Raw genomic sequence first — 16634 nt, forward strand, 5'->3', positions numbered from 1 at the left:
ACACACACACACACACAAATTATATGTACAATAATATGTATAGTTATATATATAATTTTATATCAGTTATATATATAATTATATATATAATTGTATATATACTACAACTATATATAGTTATATATATAATTGTGTATATATATGCATATATATGACATTATATTACATTACTATATTATAATATATCACTAAACTATCTTGACAGTGGTCAGGATCATTTGGTTAACAACTAGAGTCCCATTCCTTCAGGAAGCTATGCATAAAGACCTCAAATGTTTGGGTGGTAAAGGGAGTCCACCCATACCGATACCCACACCCCATGATAGCTGAAGAGGGGCCGGGTCAGAGGGAGGAGGTAGGGAGGGAGCAGGGTAGAGGCCAAGCAAGATCATTCTAGACAACCAAGCAGCCCACTCCCGGCCCACCCGTGAAAGGGACTTGACCCTGCCCCCCAATGAACACTATGGCTTAGAAGACCCCATCTCAAAACCACTGCACAAAACTCGATTGTTTTGAAGAAACCCGAGAGAAAATACCTTGAGGTGCAAATATTGAGGAGAAGGAAGAATAAAGCCGTGCATCCCATGGTGATTGCGAGGCTCAGCCGTCTGCCCAGAAAGTTAATGCCCAGGATATTCAGAGGATTCACTAGAAAGCAAACAACAGAGACGATTTCTGGAACCATGAAAGCAAGGGGCATTTAGCAACACTGCCAGGGATGTCTCCTGGTCATCTCAGAAAGAAGCTACTTCAGCCAGACCTCGTGCACATTCCAGCCAAGACCCAGTCACACTGCCATCAATTTCATGACACCTTTAGCCCTGGCCAGTTGGCTCAGCAGTAGAGTGTCAGCCTGGCGTGCAGGGGGTCCCGGGTTCGATTCCCGGCCAGGGCACATAGGAGAAGCGCCCATTTGCTTCTCCACCCCCCCCCTTCCTCTCTGTCTCTCTCTTCCCCTCCTGCAGCCAAGGCTCCATTGGAGCAAGGATGGCCCGGGCGCTGGGGATGGCTCCTTGGCCTCTGCCCCAGGTGCTAGAGTGGCTCTGGTCGTGGCAGAGCGTCGCCCCCTGGTGGGTGTGCCGGGTGGATCCCAGTCGGGCGCATGCGGGAGTCTGTCTGACTGTCTCTCCCCGTTTCCAGCTTCAGAAAAAAAAAAAATTCATGACACCTTTAACATATCCCCATGTGGGTCCAAGAATGACAAGTATTGATGTTTATCAAGGATATTTTATGCCCGGGACGCTTATCATGTAGGTCTGTTGTACACTGCCTACTTGCTAGACCTATATTTTCAATGCTTTATACTGTTTTTCATCAAACTCAATGTTAAGTACCATTATTTTATGTCTAAAACAAAGAGTACCCGCAAATTAAAATCTAGCACGCTATTGTAAGACACATCCCAATTTCAGAGACGTTAAAATGTGAAGAAAAAAATGCATCTGACAACTGATAGCACGTAGTGCTTCACAGCTCTGCTCCTTCAGACTTCTCCCCACCTCGGTCCACACTGGAGGGCGTCAGCATCATTCTGGGAGTCGTTCAATTTTACCAAACAGGAGCCAAGTCTAAGAAGGGTCTCACTTCTCTCCTCCGGGACTCTCAATGGCCTGCCCCCCACCCGAAACAGAGAGGGGCCCAATACCTAGGGGTACTTACAAGCGATTTCGCCAACGGTGCTGATGATCATGGTGCGGTAGTCGGAGGGGGCAAACATGTGGCAGTGACAGAGGCTCCGGCTCGGGCTCTCCTCCGAGGCCCCCACGCTCACCACCACCTCAGACTTGGACCTCGAACCGCAGACCAGGTCCCGCTCCAGCAGCTCGGCGCTGGCCAGGATGACCCCGTAGTAGGCAAAAGAGATGCCCAGCCTGGAAGGGAGAAGAGATGGGCATGAGGAAGAGCCGGTGCCACCCAGAGCTGCCAGGAGAAGTGAGAGAATTTCAGGGGAAAGGCAGAGCGAGGGGGGAACAGAGGAGGGGGGAGGGGGAAGAAATCTGGGCTCACATATCGAGGGGGGACTAGAGGCCATCGGGCCGGCTCAGGGAGAACCCCACAAGTCTGGGAAAGGAGTTTAAAGTCTGGATTCATTTTCTGTTGCTGTTGTAAGAAGTTAGCACCAACTTTGTGGCATAAGACACACATTTCATATCTCACAGTTCTGTGGGTCTGGCTGACTCTCTGCTCCGAGTCTCTGAGGCAGAAAGGAAAGTGTAGACAGGGTCGCCTGCCTTTCAAGGGGGAGGACACTCCATCTCCGAAGCTAACCCAGGTGGTCGGCCCCGTGTGGCTGGCCGTAGAACGCGTCTGTTTCCTTGCAGGCTGTGGGCCAGCTGTTCCCAGTGTCTAGGCTCCCCTGGTCCTTGTCTTCAAAGCCAGCAGCATGGTCGAGTCCTACTCATGCTCTGGGTCTCTGTTCTCTCCTCTTCTCCTTTTGCCTCTTCCCGTTTTCTCTTCTCCATCTCTGACTCCACATGGGCAAAGGCCTCTCCTCTTAAATACTCAAGCGAGTCAATGGAGCCCACCTGCCGATCCCAGAATCCTCTCCCTACAGTAAGGCTCGTGATCTTAATTAACTTCCACACAGGCTTTTCCTATCAGCACCCAAATTAGTGTTTGACTGACTCACCAGGAGACGGGGACATCTTGAGGTCATTTTAGAAGTCTGCCTATCACAGAGGGTCTTCAGCAGGCCATGAGGAGTCACGGAAGGTTTTTGATTTTGCTTTATATGTTTTTCCTATTCTTTTTTTATTTGCTTTAGAGAGAGAGAGAAAGAGAGGAAGAGGAAGAGAGAGAGAGAGAACATGGATTTATTGTTCCACCCATTCATGCACTCATTGGTCGACTCCTGTGTGGGCCTCCGACCAGCGTGCTGGTGTCTTTGTTTTTCTCCACAGTAGCATCCAGAGCGGGTTTACTTTAGTAGACCCTCTCCAAATGCTTGTTTCTTTAAAACTCCTTTTGGAATAACTCCATTCTTACCATATGACCCAGATCTGTAATGTAGTCCGTAAATACTTCGCATCCAGTAGGTCTGCGAACCTTCCTCTTTTCTCCTGGGGTAGTAAAAAGAGGAAGACAGATTAGATTTAGTAGCTTAAGGACAAGCAAAGATGTCTCTAATATTTTAGATATTAAATATTAATAAAATATGTAAAAACGAGGACAACATGGGATGTGGGGGTGAGATAACCACTGAGCTCCCATGAGTACAGCCCCATCCAAGCCCATAATCCTTTTCATCACATTCATCCCAGCCAAACCATCCTTGCACACTTCTTATTATCACTGGCAGGTACCTAAACTCATTGTGTTTGTGACTCTAACCCTTCCACCTCTCCTTCTCTTACTGGTGCTGGTGAGGGGTACGGTAGAAAATAGAGGAGGATAGATGAAAACAACCATAAAACTGATGGCAGATTCTTGTAATATTAATATTCAAATAGGTACAGAGTAAGTGAAGGAAGCAAGAGAGCCGTATCTTCCCCACATCCCTAGTACACTAAGTCTTGGCTCTGTTCCAACCAATTCTGACCCCCAAAGTGAGTGTTATCTCTCTGCCTTCGTAATAGATAGTAGATTAATACCTGTTAGAGCCCTGGCTGGTTGGCTCAGCGGTAGGGCATCCACTCGGCATGTGGATGTCCTGGGTTTGATTCCCGGTCAGAGCACACAGGAGAAGTGCCCATCTCCTTCTCCACCCCTTCCCCCTCTCACTTCTCTCACTTCTCTCACTTCTCTCACTTCTCTCTCTCTCTCTATCTCTTCTACTCCTGCAGCCATGGCTCAATTGGAGCAAGTTGGCCCCCCAGGCACTGAGGATGGCTCCATGGCTACTGCCTCAGGTGCTAAGAAAAGCTTGGTTGCTGAGCAACAGAACAACACCCCAAATGGAAGAACATTGCCCCCTAGTGGGTTTGCCAGGTGGATCCTGGTCAGGGTGCATGTGGGAGTCTGTCTCCGCCTCCCCTCCTCTCACTGAATAAAATATATATATACACCTATATACCTATTAGTACCTAATCTTGGAATAGTATCTCAGGATTTATTTTCCTTTAAAAAAATTAATTTAGCCTGACCAGGCGGTGGTACAGTGGATAGAGCGTCAGACTGGGATGCAGAGGGCCCAGGTTTGAGACCCCGAGGTCACCAGCTTGAGCGCAGGCTCATCTGGTTTGAGTAAAAGCTCACCAGCTTGGACCCAAGGTCCCTGGCTCCAGCAAGGGGTTACTTGGTCTGCTGAAGGCCCGCGGTCAAGGCACATATGATAAAGCAATCAATGAACAACTAAGGTCTCAATGAAAAACTGATGATTGATGCTTCTCATCTCTCTTTGTTCCTGTCTGTCTGTCCCTATCTATCCCTCTCTCTGACTCTCTCTCTGTCCCTGTAAAAAAAAAAATTAATTTAAGAACAATTTTTTTTAAGCACACATGAGACACTAATAAAAAGTTACTATGTACAGAATGAAAAAAAAGCTTCGGTGTACCCCAACTCATTGATAACATCCTCTGACCAAGAAATGTAATTAAATTAGAAACAAAGAATAAAAAATTAACTTATAATTCATTGGTTAAAGAGAAACTTGTAACAGTTACAAAATAGAAATAAAAATAAAGTTACTCTGTAACAAAACTGAATACAGCTAAATGGCTTATTAAAACTAAAATAGACTGAAAATAAATAAGCTAAGCATTGAGCTCAAGTAGCTAGAGATTAGGAGAGCCTAAAAAGCCAAAGGAGAAGACAAAATAAAGAATAATAAAAGTTAATGAGACTATCATGAAAAAAAAATCAATATAGAGAACACAACCAAACAACAATCTTGTTCTTGGAAGTTTAATAAAATAGACAAACCTCTACTAAGACCAAGAAAAAAAGAGAAAAGGCACAAATAAACCATATCAAAAAATGAAGAAAAAAAAATCTCACATAGATTTTTTTTTTTTTTTTTTGAAATTCACAAGTGAATACTAGGAAAAAAATTCTATCAATATATTGAAAACCTAGATGAATCAGACAATTTTCTAAAATATTGGCATTAGCCAAATTGACTCAATTAAAAGTATTAAACAGCCTGACCAGGCAGTGGTGCAGTGGATAGAGTATCAGACTGGGATAAGGAGGACCCAGGTTTGAGACTCTGAGGTTGCCAGCTTGAGTGCGGGCTCATCTGGTTTGAGCAAAGCTCATCAGCTTGGACCCAAGGTCACTGGTCCGAGCAAGGGGTTACTCAGTCTGCTGAAGGCCCGCAGTCAAGGCACATATGAGAGAACAATCAATGAACAACTAAGGTGTCGCAACACGCAACAAAAAACTAATGATTGATGCTTCTCATCTCTCACCATTCCTGTCTGTCTGTCCCTGTCTATTCCTCTCTCACTCTCTCTCTCTCAGAAAATAAATAAATGAATAAATAAATAAATAAAATAAAAGTATTAAACACACAAAGACCCTAACCCTTTTGTAAATTTAAAAACAGGTTTAGCCCTGGCCAGTTGGCTCAGTGGTAGAGCATCGGGAAAAAAAAAAAAAAACAGGTTTAAAAAGTCCTTTCTGTGCTCACTTCAGCAGCACAAATACTAAAATTGGAACAATACAGAGATTATCACGGCCCTTGTGCAGGAATGACATGCAAATTTCTGAAGCATTCCATATTAATCTTTTTTTTTTTTTTTTCATTTTTCCGAAGCTAGAAACGGGGAGGCAGTCAGACTCCTGCATGCGCCCGACCGGGATCCACCCGGCACGCCCACCAGGGGGCGATGCTCTGCCCATCTGGGGCGTCGCTCTGTTGCATCCAGAGCCATCCTAGAGCCTGAGGCAGAGGCCACAGAACCATCCCCAGCGCCTGGGCCATCTTTGCTCCAATGGAGCCTTGGCTGAGGGAGGGGAAGAGAGAGACAGAGAGGAAGGAGAAGGGGGAGGGGTGGAGAAGCAGATGGGCGCTTCTCCTGTGTGCCCTGACCGGGAATCGAACCTGGGACTCCTGCACGCCAGGCCGACGCTCTACCACTGAGCCAACTGGCCAGGGGCATTCCATATTAAAAACAAAAAAACAAACAAAACCCTCTTCCTTCTAAAACCCCTGTTTCCCCACACACACACCTGAAAATAAATATTAGGCATAAACTACTTTATATTTCTTTAGCAATCATTCAGAGTTTCATTCTCATCTTGGAGATTCTGCTGTTGAGAGGGCAGGGCGGGGCAGGGCGGGGCAGCAAGGCGACTGCAGCCAGGTCTGCTGGAGCCTGGGCTGACCCTCCTGTGGCAGGGGAACTGGGTTTCTGGGCTGCTGTGTGAAATGAACGCAGGCCAACCCTGAGAATCCGGGAACCGTTCGAATTTAAATGCCAAATTTCATCTTTCAAAACCCATTTAAAGAGGTTTCTAATTTTGATATCAAAATAAGACAAGGCCACTGCAAGAAAATTAAATTATCAAGCAAACTCTCACCTACAAACGATGCAGCTGGTCCTGTGACCCATTATATTTACAGTGGTCCCTTATCTATCGTAGGGGTTAAGTTCCAGAACCCTCCGTGATAGGCGAAAATACGCGAAGTAGCAAACTTATATTTATTTTATTATTTATATATATATATATATATATTTTAATTTTTTTACAGAGACAGAGAGAGGGATAGACAGGGACAGACAGACAGGAACAGAGAGATGAGAAGCATCAATCATTAGTTTTTCATTGCGTGTTGCAACACCTTAGTTGTTCATTGATTGCTTTCTCATATGTGCCTTGACTGCGGGCCTCCAGCAGATCGAGTGACCCCTTGCTGGAGCCAGCGACCTTGGGTTCAAACTAGTGGGCTTCTTGCTCAAACCAGATGAGCCCGCGCTCAAGCTGGTGACCTCGGGGCCTCGAACCTGGGCCCTCTGCATCCCAGTCCGACGCTGTATCCACTGCGCCACCGCCTTGTCAGGCTTATTTATATATTTTTAAAGGCTTTATAAACCTTCCCCACATTTTTATAAACCTTTCCCACACTGTTATTAATCTTTCCCACAGTCTTACAAATACTTCTTATGCTCTTAAACACTTCTACACACTGAAACCTACATAATTTTAACAACATATAAAATTCTATATGGGTACTAACCAGTGAATATACTATAACCTGAATGATGAAGATGATGATTTAATATTCTTCTAATATGTTAATATGTTTTAGTTAATATTTTTTATATTGCTTTCCATTTTTTAGGATAGAAAATGCTTATTTTACTGCAAAAGTAATTAAAATAATAAATATATAAAAATACCTACATACCGCAAATCCCACGATATAGTGAAAAATCCGTGATACAAAATTAGATATATACAATTTAAAAATCCACGATACAGTGAGACTCTAAAAAGTGAACTGCGATATGGCAAAGGATGATTGTATTATTATTGTATCCATTGTACTGATGAGGAAAGTGAAGGTAGGGAACCGACCAGGGCTCTCTGGTGGCGCTGGATCCAGTCCCATCTACTCTGCTCTTGTCTGTAGTCCCTCCAGGGGCAGGGCTGAAGAGCCAAGGCTTCTCTCCTTTAGCCTTCCTCGAGTAAGTGGGCTTCTGTGTGGCCTCCACAGGGTGGGGGTGAGACCTCCCTTCTGGGCACTTACCAGGATGGGCTCCACCAGCTTCCCCTCCGGCATGACGGAGCGGTTCATCCTGGCGATGTGCTGCAGTGTGGCCAGGGCAGCCTGCGTGTTCCCCGTGGAGACGTTGAACCGCGCAGATTCAGGAATAAACTGGGCACGGACGACAGAGAACCTCAGAGCTGCAGCTGCTGCGGACCCCGGTCCCGGGGGGTGTGCCTCTGCTGGCCTCCTGCCCTAACTACACCGCCCCAGTGTCCCAAGCTCCAAGGCACACAGCACAGCAGGCGTGCCCTCGCATTCCAGGGTGATTTGGAACAAAAAAGGTCTCCCTCTCCTCATCATGGTCTCATTTTGGATGACAGCAGTCGGATGCTGAGCTTCATACCAATTTGGGTCAACATACTCGTTAATGCCACGAAATTCGTACGTCCAATCAGTAAACCCACACTGCGCCTGTGTCCTCCACGGCTCTGTCACCCAGTCCTTTGCAGGAATCCCAGGATCCCCCCACCATGCAACCGCCTACAGGGTGACCACGGCAGGTGCTTCCAGCACCCACAACACAGAGGGATCAGGCCTGACTGTCGAGGCCCTCACCCCACTGATCGCTGAACTTTGTGAACAGCACGCTCAGCAGACGGCACAGGCCTCCACTGACGCTGGGACCCAGAGAATGAACCTGACCTGCTCCCTGCGCCTCCTGCATCTTACCCAGTCAAGGCCGGTTGATTCTTCCCCAGAAAAGCAGCCCCCCGCCAAGGCGTACCCAGCGCCCATTCCCACGGCCAGTGGGCAGCCCGGGTCCTCCTCATCGCCCAGGGGGATCATCCTGACACTTCCTGACTGCTTCCTGCCCTCTCCTGCCCAGCTGCCCTCAGCCCTGCACCGGCTTCCCAGCATATAACCCTCTCACACGTCCAGCGCCCCTGGCCTGCCAGGCCCCCCCAGTCTGGACACAGGCTGTTTCCCTGGTCTCCCGCCAGCACCCCAACCTACCTGCTCCCCCCAATTCCGCACACCCACACCTTCGCACAAGCTTTGCACATCAGCCCTGCCAAGTGCCCTTTCCACACGAGCTCACTGAGATGGACACTTCATTCCAGAGGCGGCCATGCAGCCACAAGGCCGCAGAGCCAGCCGGAGGGAAGGAACGGAGGGGCCGTGAGCTTCCTCACCCTGAAGGCCACGATGAGGATGATGCCGGGGATGGAGGCGATGCGGATGAGCCAGCGCCACCCAATGGTGGGGATGATCACGGAGGCCAGGCCGATGATGAGCAGGGAGCCAGCCAGCCAGAAAACCTGGGGTGAGAACGGGGAGGAAACCCCTCCTCGCAAACGTGCTCCCGCCTCCTCCCTCAGAAGCCGCCCTGTCCAGCATGGTCCCACCGAAGAGGGAGAGGAGGGAGGGAGGGGCTCTGAGGAAGCGGGTTCGGGCTCTCCCAGGACCTGCATGAACAGGCAAAGTCCCTTCAGCTCTCGGTGGCCTCCTTTGCTTGTGGGTGAGTGGGGGTCTCAGCTAGACAGAGGGTCGATAATGTCACCACAGTTTTAAAGATCTGGGACCCCAGACATTGACTTTTTTTTGAATAAATAATTCACTGGTTCGTAACTCAAGGGACAAAGGAGAACACTGAAAAGGTTTTCTCCTAGTTCCCAGCCATCCAGTTTCTATTCTTAGAAGGAACCGGAATTCAGTTTCTTACAGTTTCTTTCATCGTGCATTGTGTATGTTCTGAACATACACAAGCGAACAAGGATGGAGGGTTATGCTCTTTTTGTTACAAATGGCAACACAATATAAAGAACGCTTTACACTTTGCTTTTCAGAATAAAAAATAGAACCTGGAGATCATGTTATAGCAATAAATAGCAAGGCAGCCAATGACGGCCAGGCCCCATCGGTCGGGAAATAGAACGGTTCTGAGTATTTGGCCTGAACATCATTTCCCCTCCAGAAGACGGAGGACCAACAGTAACTGCGTCCCACTGCACAGAAAAGGACAGAAGATGATATCATAAAAGATCCTTTAGGGGGTCTACTTGGGGGTGACTATTTCATCACCAAGGAATTCTATTACAACAATCTAAACAAGATGATTTCAGGAAGTGATAAGGACTACAAAAAAATGAGAGGAATGTGATGGAGAGTGACTTGAGCAATCAGGGACGACCTTTCTGAGAGGCCACAAATAAGGTCAGTAACAAACCAGTGCAGTGACCAGGTAACAGGAAGTGTGGCATGAAAAGGATTTCAGTAGTGAAATGGCAAGAAATATATATATTTTTTAACTTATGGATATGGCACACATTTTGGAGGTCAAGGGGACAGGACTGATGGACGCTACTGTTGAGGGTCTGTTGACAGGTGATGAATGAGTAGGACTTGGTGGTTCACTGAATGACAGTGAGGGAAACACAGGGGTCCAGGACAGCTCTTAAGTTTATGGATCCAAAGAATAAAGGGACAGTACTTTCTATTAACTGCAAGTAAGGGTCTTCAGAGGAAGATGAAGAGATTAGTTCTATGAATGTTGTATTTGAGGAGCCTGTAGGATATTTAAATCACTATCAGGTACTTGGCCACATGGGTCTGAAGTTCAAGGAGGTACTCTTTTTTTTTTTTTAATTTATTTATTCATTTTAGAGAGGAGAGGGAGAGACAGAGGGAGAAAAGGGAGGAGGAGCTGGAAGCATCAACTCCCATATGTGCCTTGACCCGGCAAGCCCAGGGTTTCGAACCGGCGACCTCAGCATTTCCTGGTCGATGCTTTATCCACTGCGCCACCACAGGTCAGGCCAAAGAGGTACTCTTGATTGTGGGTAAGGATTTGGGGGTTCATAAGCACATAGATAGTGAAAAACATTGCAGTGAATTAGATGACCCAAGGAGCCTGACCGGGCGGTGGCGCAGTGGATAGAGCATTGGACTGGGATGCAGAGGACCCAGGTTCGAGACTCCGAGGTCGCCAGTTTGAGTGCTGCTCATCTGGTTTGAGCAAAAGCTCACCAGCTTGAGCCCAAGGTCGCTGGCTCCAGCAAGGAGTTACTCAGTCTGCTGAAGGCCCGTGGTCAAGGCATGTATGAGAAAGCAATCAATGAACAATTAAGGTGTTGCAATGCGCAACGAAAAACTAATGATTGATGCTTCTCATCTCTCTGTTCCTATCTGTCTGTCCCTGTCTATCCCTCTCTCTGTCTCTGAAAAAAGAAAGAAAAAAAAACTAATAATGCAATCCATTATCTTCTAAAGCTTATAAAATCAGGTTTAAAAAAAAAAATAGACGACCCAAGGAGACCTGGGAAATAAGGGGGCATAACCAGGACGCATACCAAGCAGGGAGTGGCAGGTGCAAAAGAAAATGCCCCCAAATGATCCTGAGCAGGACCATACTGATTAAATGATATTAAATGTAAAATCTAAATCCTATGTATTAAAAGTGTGTGTGTCCATCTCAACAAAGAATCTCAACAAAGAATCATTGGAAGAAATCTGGGAGGAATGGAAGGAGTTATCAATGCTTGTTAGGTTCTAATTATTTTTTTATTGCCTATATTTAGTGTCAGAAAAATTAAAAATTTAAAAGCAATATTCTAGTACTTTATAGCCAAATATACAATGCCTCAGTGGGAAGGGTTGTCTTTTTCCTGGAACCTCTGGAAGATCAGGATAATGGCGGCATCGAAGATGGTACAAGGGCACCTAGACTGATGTAGCTTCTGGATGCAAAAACCTCTAATCAGTGGCCAGCAGGCTCTGAGGAGGGCTTGAGAGCATCCAATCTTCTCACCTGGACAAATGGCTCACAGGGAGGTGGCAGTGTGCCATGTGCCCAGGGGCATGAATCAATTGCATATTAGCAGACCCTAATATCCTTGGAAGGGAGGTGAGATGCCCTAAAAGGGGTGGTAGCTATGTCCCTCCATAAAGAAAGTTCATCCCATCATCTCAGATGCATGCTGGGCTTCTGTTATTCGGGTGAAATCAGCCACTGCAATGTTTCCTGCTTACTAAGGCAGAGGTTGCCACGCTCTGAACGATGCTGGTGGATGACGGGAGATCCGGCTCAGAGGCCTTGGGACTGGACCTCTGGGGTTAAGCAACGCTCTTTGGTTGGTACCAAGCAATAGGAAGTGTGCTAGTCAAACAACAATCAACCAGCCAGAAGGAAAAGCATGTACCTCAGCTTCTCTAGGGTCAGAGGGCTGGACAGAATTCTGTTTACCTTACCTGAGACAAGGGGAGCATGTAGCCTCGATATTTGGTAGGCAGAAATTCAGTCTTTATGATGAGCCTAAATGGGTAAGGGGAGAAAACATAATTTTGTTTTTATAAAATCAAGAAACTTATGGTAACAATCGTATTTCTTCTTGTCACAGAGATACAGAATTAGAAAATGTGGACATTCGTCATTGTGAAATGGCAAGAAGTATGCATTGTTCTCTGCCCTAGCTCCTGCTAACATTGGGTCTTTGACTCTGGTCTCCGGACACAGAGCTCCTGAAACGCTTGAACTTTCTTGTATGATAGTGATGCTGGGTGACACCTGTGGAGGCCAAAGGAGGCCTCAGCTTGATACTGGGGATTGGGTCCTTGTCACTGAACAAGAAGGAATTCAAGAGAGTGACAGATTTAGCAAAGCACAGTAAATATATTAAAGCAACAGTACGCACTCGAGAAACGAGAGCAGGTGACCTCAGAGAATAAGATCCTTTGATGGTGTCCGGGTGGAAGGTTTTATTAAATGTGGGCAAGGGGGCAGATAGGGTGGTCCTCTGCTCCTGGCTGTGGTGGGGTGGCTGCCTACTCAGCTCATCCTTGCCTCTCCTCTCCAGAGAGCTATTTCTCTTTGGTCCTCCCAATCATAGGAAATTGGGGAGGGGGACACAGGAGAACAGGTCAGTGACAGTCCCCTCTGTGATGCTCCAACCAAGACAGAGAAGGGAAGGGGTAGAGCCTGAGGCCTTTGTTCCTTATTCCAACTTTCCAGCCTCACTAGGACCATCTTTTGTTCTTGTGAGATAACTCTCAGTGGGCTCCCCGGTGGGGGCTGGGCACCAGAAAGACTACGTCATGATTAGAAACTTGGCATGTTGGGTCCTACCCCCATCCTCTGGGGAGAGGAGAGGGAAGGAAAATGAGTTGATAATCAATCACGCCCATGTGGGAAGGCTTCCATAAACATCTCTAAAGTATGGCGCTCAAAAAGCTCAGGTTGGTGAGAATATCTGTGTGCAGGGAGGGTGGTGTACCCCAACTCCACAGGGACAGACGCTCCTAGGCTCAGAACGCTTCTGGACCTTGTGCTGTATCTTCACTTGGCTGTTAATTTATAGCCTTTGAAATGTAATTTGGAATAAATAACCCTTTTGCAATCGTAAGTAAACTATTTAACTGGGTCCTGTCAGGCACTCGAGCTGATTCTTAAACCTGAGAAGGGGTTTGTGGGAACTTCCGGTGTGTAGCCAAGTTGGACGGAAGTCGTGGGCAACCTGAGGACCTACTATTTGCAAGTGGTGTGTGAAGAAGGGGGGCAGGCTTGTGGATCTGCACTAACTCTGGGTAGGGGCAGAATTGAATGGTAGGCTATCCAGCTGGTGCCATACAGTTGGTTGGTGTGGGGAGAAAAACCCACACGACTGGTGTTAAAAATGGAGTATTGTCAGAAATAGTGAGTGCAAGAGTTAAAGGAAAACGGAAGAGAGTTTTTCCTAGCTATCATACATCAAAATATAATTGTTACAGCTGTAATATAAACAGAGCCTCTTCAAGATGGAGTCAGAGCTGCCATCCCAGACAACCCGCCTTGCTGTCTTACTCCTTAGACCTCTGGAATGTTAAAAATGGGCAAAAGGACCTTTGGACTGGGCCTGAAGCAGCTCTGTATTCCAAGCAACTGTTTGCAAAGATAACAGGAAAACAGAAAATTAAAGTCAGTCTACAGAATTAGTCACTGTGTTGGCTTATCTGCACCTATAGAAATTCCTTTCTTAGCTTATCAGTGGCCATAGAAATTCCTTCTTCCTTTCTCATAAATACCCCTGGCCTTCCCCTCCTAATTCAAAAACTCGGTTTTTGCCTGAATCGGTGCTTCCTGAATACTTATTCTCTTGGATCAAATAAACATTCGTTGTCCATCACTGTGAGTTTTTTAGTTTTTAGGTTAACACAACTAATATCCACATGCAAAAACAAAAATAAATTTAAGACTGCTCTTCTGTTTACATTTTTATTCCCACTGGCACTAGAAGTCAAAGTTATTTGTTCTTAGGGCCCTGGCCGGTTGGCTCAGTGGTAGAGCATCAGCCTGGCGTGCAGGAGTCCCGGGTTCGATTCCCAGCCAGGGCACATAGGAGAAGCGCCCATCCACTTCTCCACCCCTCTCCCTCTCCTTCCTCTCTGTCTCTCTCTTCTCCTCCCGCAGCCAAGGCTCCATTGGAGCAAAGTTGGCCCAGGCGCTGAGGATGGCTCCATGGCCTCTGCCTCAGGCACTAGAATGGCTCTGGTTGCAACAGAGCAATGCCCCAGATGGGCAGAGCATCACCCCCTGGTGGGCATGCCGGGTGGATCCCAGTCAGGCACATGCGGGAGTCTGTCTGACTGCCTCCCCGTTAACCAACTTAAGAAAAATACAAAAAAAAAAATTTTTTTTTTAATTATTAAAAAAAAAAAGTTATTTGTTCTCAGCTCTTACTATATAATAAGAGATATTAGCCTGTCTATTTTGCTGAGAGAGATGTTGGAAATAGGTTTGCCCAAGTCTGATTCTCTTTTCTAAAATATACTTGGGAGGCCTGGTTGCTTGCTCAGTTGATTATAGCCTTGGTAGGCAAACTGTGGCTCACAAGCCACATGTGGCTTTTTGACCCCTTGAGTGTGGCTCTTCCACATGCGGGTGCTACCTTGATAAGGAATGTACCTACCTATATAGTTTAAGTTTAAAAAATTTGGCTCTTGGCCCTGGCCGGTTGGCTCAGTAGTAGAGCGTCAGCCTGGCATGCAGGAGTCCCAGGTTCGATTCCTGGCCAGGGCACACAGGAGAAGCGCCTATCTGCTTCTTCATCCCTCCCCCTCTCCTTCTTATCTGTCTCTCTCTTCCCCTCCCGCAGCCAAGGTTCCATTGGAGCAAAGTTGGCCCGGGCGTTGAGGATGGCTCTGTGGCCTCTGCCTCAGGCGCTAGAATGGCTCTGGTTGCAACAGAGCAACGCCGCAGATGGGCAGAGCATCGCCCCCTGGTGGGCGTGCCAGGTGGATCCCGGTCGGGCGCATGCAGGAGTCTGTCTGACTGCCTCCCCATTTCCAACTTCAGAAAAATACAAAAAATAAAAAAAATAATAATAAAAATAAAAAAAAAATTGGCTCTCAAGCCTGACCACGTGGTGACGCAGTGGATAGAGCATCAGACTGGGATGCGGAAGTACCCAGGTTCGAGACCCTGAGGTCGCCAGCTTGAGCGCAGGGCTCATCTGGCTTGAACAAAAAAAGCTCACCAGCTTGGACCCAAGGTCGCTGGCTCGAGCAAGGGGTTACTCAGTCTGCTGAAGGCCCGCGGTCAAGGCACATATGAGAGAGCAATCAATGAACAACTAAGGTGACGCAACGAAAAACTAATGATTGATGCTTCTCATCTCTCTCCGTTCCTGTCTGTCTGTCCCTGTATATCTCTGCCTCTGTAAAAAACAAAACAAAAACAAAAAAACAAAAAAATATTGGCTCTCAAAAGAAATTTCAATCATTGTACTGTTGATATTTGGCTCTGTTGACTAATGAGTTTGCCGACCACTGGAGCATCATTCCAATGTGCTGAAGTTGTGGGCTCAATCCCTGGTCAGGGCACATACAAGAAACAACCAATGAATGCATAAATAAGTGGAAGAACAAATTGGTGTTTCTCTCTCTTCCTTCCTTTCTTTAAAATCAATCAATCCTGACTAGGCGGTGGCGCAGTGGATAGAGAGTCGGACTGGGATGCGGAAGACCCAGGTTCGAGACCTGAGGTCGCCAGCTTGAGCGAGGGCTCATCTGGTTTGAGCAAAAGCTCACCAGCTTGAGCCCAAAGTCACTGGCTCAAGCAACGGGTTACTCGGTCTGCTGAAGGCCCGCGGTCAAGGCACATTAAAAAAAAAAAAAAAAAGTTAATATTAATGCCTGACCAGGTGGTGGCGCAGTGGATAGAGCATTGGACTGGGATGCGGAAGGACCCAGGTTCGAGACCCCGAGGTCGCCAGCTTGAGCGCGGGCTCATCTGGCTTGAGCAAAGAGCTCACCAGCTTGGACCCAAGGTCGCTGGGTCCAGCAGGGGGTTACTCGGTCTGCTGAAGGCCCACGGTCAAGGCACATGTGAGAAAGCAATCAATGAACAACTAAGAAGTTGCAACACGCAACGAGAAACTGATGATTGATGCTTCTCATCTCTCTCCGTTCCTGTCTGTCTGTCCCTATCTCTGCCTCTGTAAAAAACAACAACAATAACAAAAAACAATCAATCAATCATCAATAAAATATACTTGGGAAATTAAAATACAACCAAGAGCAGTTAGTTCCCTCAACTAATAACAACAGTCAAAGCATCGGGTTCTAATGAAGCACATGTTAATTCTGTGAATAGAAGAATAAATGAACTCACATTTCATCAGTTTTCTAACTATTCTCTGTTGCAGTTATTAGCAAGGGTTTGGGGTTTTGTTTTGGTTTTTTTACCTATATCATTGTAAAGTAGCATTGTAAAGCCAGTAGTCACGGCCACCATCACATCTGCCTGGCCCATGCAGGTTCACATTTGATTCGGACAGACGGTAATGAAACAACAGAGCCAAGAACTGGTGGGCCATTACCTTTAATCCTAGCTTGCATCCGGCAGGCAAGTAAAAACACACACTGGGCTCCAAGACCCACTCATTCAGTGCTGTTGGGCGGATAAAGTATATTATGCTCACTTTGTTAAAGATGACGCTGCCCAAGTGGAGGCTGTTGCCCAGGTGATATTAATGTGTGTTGGGGGCAGGTGGTGGGCAGGCAGAAT

The 16634-nt window shown here is 46.8% G+C and overlaps 1 protein-coding gene and 1 non-coding gene across 6 annotated transcripts in view; one reads left to right on the forward strand and one right to left on the reverse strand.

The window, feature by feature from the left end:
• Positions 1 to 16634, reverse strand: part of SVOPL (SVOP like) — a 77310-nt gene that overhangs the window by 28272 nt on the left and 32404 nt on the right. For all 5 annotated transcript variants that reach the window (XM_066362812.1, XM_066362811.1, XM_066362814.1 and 2 more), the window contains exons 7-12: positions 11843 to 11906; positions 8788 to 8913; positions 7634 to 7762; positions 2986 to 3059; positions 1660 to 1871; positions 537 to 648 (exon numbers count right to left, since the gene is read on the reverse strand). In XM_066362812.1, coding sequence (XP_066218909.1) covers positions 537 to 648; positions 1660 to 1871; positions 2986 to 3059; positions 7634 to 7762; positions 8788 to 8913; positions 11843 to 11906 — 717 coding nt within the window. The remainder of the gene's footprint in view (positions 1 to 536; positions 649 to 1659; positions 1872 to 2985; positions 3060 to 7633; positions 7763 to 8787; positions 8914 to 11842; positions 11907 to 16634) is intronic.
• LOC136396540 (U6 spliceosomal RNA) lies at positions 5562 to 5665 on the forward strand. The gene has a single exon (XR_010749812.1). It is a non-coding gene; the product is annotated as a U6 spliceosomal RNA (small nuclear RNA).

This window comes from Saccopteryx leptura, chromosome 2 (assembly GCF_036850995.1).
Source record: "Saccopteryx leptura isolate mSacLep1 chromosome 2, mSacLep1_pri_phased_curated, whole genome shotgun sequence".
NCBI lineage: Eukaryota > Metazoa > Chordata > Mammalia > Chiroptera > Emballonuridae > Saccopteryx > Saccopteryx leptura.